The sequence below is a fragment of the Helobdella robusta genome (assembly GCF_000326865.2).
Source record: "Helobdella robusta unplaced genomic scaffold HELROscaffold_2, whole genome shotgun sequence".
In the NCBI taxonomy this organism is placed as follows: Eukaryota; Metazoa; Annelida; class Clitellata; order Rhynchobdellida; family Glossiphoniidae; genus Helobdella; species Helobdella robusta.
The window spans coordinates 8,523,455-8,532,261 of NW_008704083.1; the positions used below are offsets into that span (position 1 = coordinate 8,523,455).

Genomic DNA, 8,807 nt, shown 5'->3' on the forward strand with positions numbered 1-8,807 from the left:
TAATTAAAGAAATAATATAAAGAAAAAATGATCAATCATGAAAGCAAAAATAAAGATGAAATTAAAAATGGATGAAAAACCAGGCAAAAATATTTTTCAAATACAAAAAAGACTATCAAATTCGTTTAAAAATATGAAAATAGATAAATAGACAATAATTAAAACATGATGAAATGTATTTTTTTATGACGCCATAAACGATGATTGAGATGGTAATAAATTTTTTTAATGAATAAATAATAATAATGAATAATTTATCATAATGAATAAATTACCATAATGAATAAATTATTATAATGAATAAATTATTATAATGAATAGATTATTATAACGTAGTCACTCAGTAAGTAAAAATGGTAATGACGCCTGTTAAGAAAAGATGATGATGTGATGATGATAAAAGTAAAATATGACAATGACGATGATTAAGATGGTTATGATGATTGAAACGTAAATGGTGGCAATTGTGATTATGATAATGATGATGACGACGACGATGATGATGATGATGGCAATAAAGAATGAGGAAGTGAAGACATGGCTGTCAGTAAGTTCTGCGTTTTGAAGAGATTGAAGAAGACTGATGCCGCTTTGCGTCAATAACAATTGTTGTGTCGGAGTGCAAGATGGATTGATGGATCGGTGGATGGATGGATAAACGAATGAACAAATGAATGAATGAACGAATGTATGAACGTGAACGAATGGATGGTAGATGGGTGGGTGAAAAAATAAAAGAATAAACGGATGAATGATTAAATGAATCAAAGAATGAATGAACGAACGAATAAATAAATAAACGAACGAATGAATGAACAAATAAATGAACGAACGAATGAATGGATAGGAAAAGAAATTAAAGAACGAATGATCAAATGAATAAATATTTAGCTAAAAGATATTCAACGTCCGTGCCGACCAAAGTAAATTAGTGTTTAGCGAGATTTTAAATAATTTAAAATAACATTACTGCTTGTCTATAGGGAGTTTTTAACTTCAACGGCTTTAAAATGTTCACAAAAGACACCAAACATTAGCTGGTGGGTTTGTCGAATTACATTCGTTACTTATCAACACCATTGTCATCACGGCCTCATTATTACCATCATTTTGTAGGTTTCGTTATCGTCAGCATCTTCATAGTCATCCCTTTCGTCATTGTTATCATGAGTTTTATCATCATTTTCATCATCATCATCATCATTGTTATCTTTGTTGTTATTACGTCTTCGTCATCATCATCGTCGTCATCGCCATCTTCATCACCACTAACATCACCATTATCATCACAAGCGACCATCACATCACCACCATCATCATCAGCACCTGCATGGATGAGTTGGTTGATGGCCTGGTCTGGCGAGAAGAGGAGGATGATGTAGTCGAGGGGGATGGAGCTGATGAGGTCAAGGAAGAACCAGGTCTTCAGATAGTGCTTGGCTATCAGACGAGGCTCCAGTATGATGTCGTCTGCAAAGTTATCCGCGATGATGCCTGGTGGTTGGTGTTGGGGAGTTTTTCAGAGGGTAAGTAATTTTCGGGTGATATTATTAATTAATAATCAACAAATAATTCAGTCGGCTAGATAATAAACGTTAATAATTTTAAGAAAAACAAAAAAATGGATTACAGATCAACAGAACTCTCTACAAAAACCAGATATATACCTGTTTACGTAAACAAAATCTCGCATGCATAAAATAAAAATCACACATAGACATATTGGTAGATCAACCCGAATACGTATGTTTTATGATAAATTCTTGTTGCATAATACTGCGATTAATTAAAAATAAAACAGTTAGGTATATAAAATTAATTCATCGAAGTAGGAGTTCTATAAAAAAGTTGTTTTAATCTGCATTGCGAGGACCCTGCCTAGTTTGCCTTTGCCTAAAGCCGGCTCTGGGTGGATTGATATATACCTGATGTATACGCACTCTCACAAACACCCCCTCCCCCTACATATACATCCACACACACCACACACACACACACATACATACATAGATACATAGTTTTTCTTACACATACACACACACACACAACGTCATATTTATTGCAGAGAGTTCAAATCATGCCCACCCTCTCGCAACTCTGTAACAAACTGATTATTGTTTAAAGGATTGTTATTGAGTTTCTTGTAATGTTTTGTACGTCAAGTTTGTTTGTATGTTTGTTTGTTAGTATGTTTGTATGTTTGAATTGGTGTTTGTTTTTGTATTGCTTGTTTGTAAGCAAAAATATATATCGATAATATTTAACACTTTCCATATACCTTCATAATACTAACTCATCTTGTATACATTTTAAAATGTTCCATCATCACATACTCCCAAACAAACAGACTCAAATGCCTGCCTGTGTGTTTTCTTTGCTTTTGTTTTATCTCGATAGGCTATATATACATTGCTCGCTGCAAACATAAAAAAGTCAAACATGAGCTAAAAATGTTTAACTGACATCTTGAATTGTCAGCGTTCAGATTTATTTCCATTTGTTTCCGCTTGTGCCGTCAGTCATTTTAATTAACTATAAATGACCATCTTGACCTCAGTAAAAAACAAAAAAGACAAACAAACACACATGCATGCAAAATAAAATACACAAATACTTTTATATACACAGACACATACATACATACATACATACATACATACATACATACATACATACATACATACATACATACATACATACATACATACATACATACATACATACATACATACATACATACATACATACATACATACATACATACATACATACATACATACATACATACATACATACATACATACATACATACATACATACATACATACATACATACATACATACATACATACATACATACATACATACATACATACATACATACATACATACATACATACATACATACATCCATGCATGCATACATACATACATACATACACACATATGCATACAAAGGCGCGCACAAGCACACACGTACATATACACACATACCAGTACGAAAGTTGATGATGAGATCGAGTAGAAAAACGGTGTCGGAGAGACCGTTGAAGACGATCCACTTTGTACTGAGGTCGTCATTAAAGAAGGAGATAGCAACCGGAAGGATGATGAGGTTGGCTATCAGCAGAACCAACATGAAGAGGTCCCAGTAGAATCTGTGTGTTAGTTTTGCTTGTTTTTGTGTGTGTGTGTGTGTGTCGGTGTCTGTGTTTGTTCATGTGTGTGTTTGTGTCTGTGTGTGTTTGTCCGTGTGTGTGTTTGTCTGTGTATACGCACGAATGAATGAAACAATTACTGACAAATTAAGCGAACGTGAACGAGAGAGCGTGCTTAAGAATGAATGAAAAAATGAATGAATGAATGAATGAATGAATGAATGAATGAATGAATGAATGAATGAATGAATGAATGAATGAATGAATGAATGAATAAACGAACGAACGAACGAACGAACGAACGAATAAAAGAATGAATGAATGAACGAACGAACGAACGAACAAATGATTACAATCACAAAACGTTACACGTCATTGTTTGATATGTTAGAGCGCTATTTAATAGCAACACTCGCGCTATAGAAATTTATTTGATTGACGGACTAATTGATAAATTGTGGCGGGAAATGATTAAATAAAGGTTCGATGATTGATGGATTGAAATGGATAGATGAATGGATAAAAATGATAAATGGATCCATGGATAAAAATGATGGATGAATGAGTGAAAATGATAAATGGATGTATGGAAACAACAGGCATGTAATGCATGCTGGCAATTTTTATATACTTACCTACCGACACATATGCAATAAATTATATTCCTTATCGTCGTCGTCATCATCATCATTACAATTCATGCAAAAATATCTTCAACATCATGCTTGCTTCCAACAGACTTAACATTTCACTCACTCACTCACTCACTCACTCACTCACTCACTCACTCACTCACTCACTCACTCACTCACTCACTCACTCACTCACTCACACACTCACTCACTCACTCACTCTCTCACTCATTCATTCATTCGTACATTCGTTCATGTAATTTTTCATTCGTTCTTTTAATTCTTCATTTCCTTCCTTCACAGCGTATAGAATTCCTCCATCAGTCATCCGGTTAATTTCACAACTATTCAGGTCTTCATATTTTCTCCATTGAATTCTGTTCACACCAAATCAACTCACGAATACATACACACACATACACACACACACATATACATATACACACATACATACACACACATATACACACACATACATACACACATATACATATACACACATACATGTACACACACATACATATACACACACATACATACATACACTCATCTACACAGACGAATAAACACACGCTCATGAAAAAACTATCTTTTACATGTATATGTAAATGTACGTACACATAAACACACACACAAAATGCATTCGCCTGTAAAAATATAATTGAAATATATAAATGAACAGTTGCTGGCAGCGTTACTACTTTTGAAATTTTATCAGAATTCCTCTCTTCATTCGTTCTTCGCTTCGTCCAACTATTTTTTGATTCGTTTTTTATTAATTAATTAATTAATTAAGTGATTCATTCATTCATTCATTTACACACAAACATACAAACATACAAACAAACAAACACACATACACAACAAGTATGCAGACGACGCTGGGCTACGTAATTTGATTCCAAATCGTTTTCACTGCATGATTTATAAGTTGGAAAATTGTCCTGAAGATAACTTTGCAGGTTTTTTTTTTCATTTTTATATCCGTCACCATCATAGTCGTCGTCATCACCATCATCGTCGTCGTTGTCACCATCATGTGAATATTTCATGGCTCAACAAATTGGTCTCAGATGAAGAAAATTCTGAGGCGCTTTCATTTCTTTCACTCGATCATTTTTTTTCTTTTGCTCTTTCATTCTCTCCTCCATTTGTTCTTTCTTTCAAGTGTTCATTTATTTATTTAATTCTTTCATTTGATCAAATTTTTTAAAAATTTCATTTATTCGTTCATTGTTTCATTCAGTCGTTCCTCTACACTCTTGTTCTGTTTTTCATTCATTGTCATCGTCACTCCCAGACTACCAGAGATTTCTGCAAACACAAACATGCACATTCATTCAAACAGGCAGACACACGTACACGCACGTACATCAACACACAGACGTACACAGAAACATACACACGCACAATATACATACATTACATCCACGAAGCATCGTCCTGTTTGCCAAGAATTTTTTTTTGATACAAATCAAAACGTATGTATGTAGGTAGGTTGGTATGTTTTCACAGAAACAAAACAAAAGAAAAAAAATTGCTCTGAAATTTTTTTACCGCGATGTGCAAAATATACACAAGTTTTTATGGCTGCTTGTGGTGCATTGCGTTGAACGTTCGTATTTTTCTCTCTTTCTCTCTCTCTATATATATACATGTGTGTGTGCGTGTGTGTATGCATGCATGCATGTATGTATATGTGTATCTGAATGTATGTATGCATGCATACATATGTGAATGTGGGTGGATGGGCCAATGTGTGAGGTTTTTAATGGACCACGTGCTTACTTAGGTACGAATGAATCTATACCCGACGTGGTCGTATACTCGTGTATAAATCAGGTAATTATGTGTACGCAAGTGTACATTAATGTGTGATTGTACAGACCCAGGCATACAAAATGTTTCATCATAAAGCAAAGCAGGAGCGCTTTTCAGGATGACGCCAACAGCAAAGAAACACCGCGGTTAGTTAGTTAGTAGGTCTACATAGAATCATGCTTATGTGCATGTGTTGTTGTGCGTGTTCGTGTGTATGTGTGCGTGAGTACTTGCGTGCGCATTTTTTGCGTAGTTTTGACGATTATTAAACTGTTTTGAGATGTAAGATGCGACTTAAATTCGTTTCTACCAGTTAGGAAGAACCGTAAGAATTGTAATTTCTTACATTGCTTCGCTCGTTGTCTTTGAAGCAACAAAACATTCAAGGAATTGTAAAAAATTCACTTTTCTGTTGATATCATCTTTTGATTGATTTTTCACAAAATATTAAAAGTTTGCTCTGATTGTATGGGTTTCTCCAACGTCTGTGTTCGCATTGATGTGTATATCACGTTCAATCTCATGAGATTTATATGTGCGTAATATGTATGTCTATGTATATTTGCCGGTCTGTTTGCTTGCCCAGATACAAACATACATTTTTGTACGTAAGTATGTACGTATGATGAAGTGGATAACGTACTACTACTACTACTACTACTACTACTACTACTACTACTACTACTACTACTACCACTACTACTACTACTACTACTACTACTACTACTACTACTACTACTACTACTACTACTATTAGTACTACTACTCCTGCTGCTCTTACATAACGCTCCACAATTAACACCTGCGTGGAAAGACAATGCTCGTCTAATTATAAAAAAAAGCTGTAAAATGCACATACGAATAACATACAAAACACTATATACAATAAAAATGCAAACATACAGACAAACATACAAACAAACAAATATACAAACAAAAACAGACACATATAAGACGCCATCTGCAGATAAAAATTCAGTTGGAACGCCGTATAAATAGCATTAATGCGGTTGTTGCGGACCAAATTGATAGGCTGGCAATACGTGTGAGATTGCGTGTGCGTACGCGTTGTATGCTGCTGTTAAAAACATATCCTTTAACTTTACTTTCTGATAATGTTCTCTATCATATACACTGTGATCATATTGTCATCGTCGCAATGATGATCATCAAAATACTTTCAACTCCATTTCTAAACTCGTCACAATTTAAATCAGTACACGTTATTAACGCAAAAATATCATCCACACCACTTCCATCATCACCTTCATCACTTTCTTCTTCTTCCTCATCTTCTTCATCATCTTCTTCATCCTCTTTATCAACATCATCATCATCGACGACAATCTTCCGTTAATCGTCATCAGGATCACGTTCATCACATTAGCATGAACGAGCAGAAGCAATAACATTGAAATGCTTGCATGTCATTAATTTATATTTACTTAACCCTGCTTCACACACGTACACACACATACACACATATATACACACACATACACAAATAAACAAACACACAAATACAAACATGCAGACGCACACGAACTTATTAACATACAAAATTAAAAATATGTAGGTTTAAATCACGCACAAGCATACCTGCACAGTAATACAAAACACATGTACAAATATGAGCCTATGAAAAACATATATACAAGCACATATACACAAATATATATATATATATATATATATATATATTTATATATATATATATAAATACAAAGAAATATATACAAATACATATATACAAACAGTAATGGATACTAACTCAATATACAAAAAGAACTATGCGCAAAAATTGATACATGCATACAAACATGCATACAAACGTGCATACAAAGTTGCTTATATACAACAATGAAAAAATTCAAAAATAACAGCAATGTTAACGCAGGAAAAATGCATTAAACAAAAATACTTGAATACTCAAACGATGAAAAAAACATATTAACATTCAAGCACCAAAATATACAAACATACAGACAAAAATCAAACAATACAAGCACATACAAATAAGAAAGAAACAAACAAAAATATACAGACACACAAAAATACAAACAAACATACAAGAACATACAAAGAAACATGCAAAAACCCACGAAGCATGTGGAGTAATGATGGAAGCCATCATAATTACAGGAGAATTCGTCTAGAAGTCATGTGATGTTGAAGATGATGATGATCTTGACGATGATGGCGGTGATGATAATGATGAAGATAATGATGATGATGAGAGGATGATTGTAATGATTATAATGGTGACAGCATTGCTATAAACGAGAAGAATAAAATAGAAATGAAATTGCAAAAAGACGACGACGATGATCTCATGATGATGATGGTGATGATGGTGATGATGGTGACGATGATGATGGTGATGATGATGATGATGGTGACGATGATGGCGGTGATGATGTTGATGATGATTGTGATGGTGAAGATGGTGATGATGATGGTGGTGATGATGATGATGACGATTTTAGGAGTGAATATGACGATGATCACGACGACAATTTAAATTGTGGCAATAAATTTTTTTCATTCTGTTCAATTTTTTTTCCATTTTTTCAAAAGTTGCTCCATTATTAATTTTTTCGGCCGGCATTAATCACAATTTTTTGCCTAAAAAATGAAAATGAGAAATTATTTTTGCGCGCTATATCAGTTGATGCTTTTGTTTGTTGTTGTTTTTGTTGGTGGTCATTGTTGCATTGGTTTTTTGTTGCTATCACAAATGTTGTTGTTGTTGCTGTTGATGTCATTAACGTAACTGATGATATTGCTATGCCATTGCTATTAATTATTTTGATACTTTTTTATTGATTTTGATGGCTGCTTTAGTGTTATTGTGTTGTTGTAGTTGTAGTTGTTGTGTTTCTATATAAGATTCGCTGGAATTGGCAAAAGTCTCGCTGAAGAGAAGATCAATAACGCTGGCGCTCAGTGCTGAATGGATGGTTGATCAGTGGATTGGTCGAAAGGTTGGCTGGTTGATCAGTTAATATGTTAAATGGATGACTCAATGATTGGTTGGCTAGTCGTTTGTTTTGGTTAAATCAAAATATGACTAGTTGAACGATTTAGAAAATTGTAATATAATGGTAAAATTTTCATTAACATTATTAAACAATATAAAATGGCAGGTTTGAATGTTTTAAGGATAAGGAAACCAGGCGGCATGCAAATGCAAAAA

At 33.8% G+C, this 8,807-nt stretch overlaps 1 protein-coding gene across 1 annotated transcript; it reads right to left on the minus strand.

Annotated features, from left to right (window-relative positions):
* Positions 1-1,366: 1,366 nt before the first annotated feature.
* HELRODRAFT_137008 (hypothetical protein) lies at positions 1,367-3,160 on the minus strand (the record flags this gene model as incomplete). Its single annotated transcript, XM_009017704.1, has 2 exons — positions 1,367-1,494; positions 2,989-3,160. Coding segments are annotated over 2 exons (300 nt in total), but the record flags the coding sequence as incomplete, so codon positions are not given.
* Positions 3,161-8,807: the final 5,647 nt, after the last annotated feature.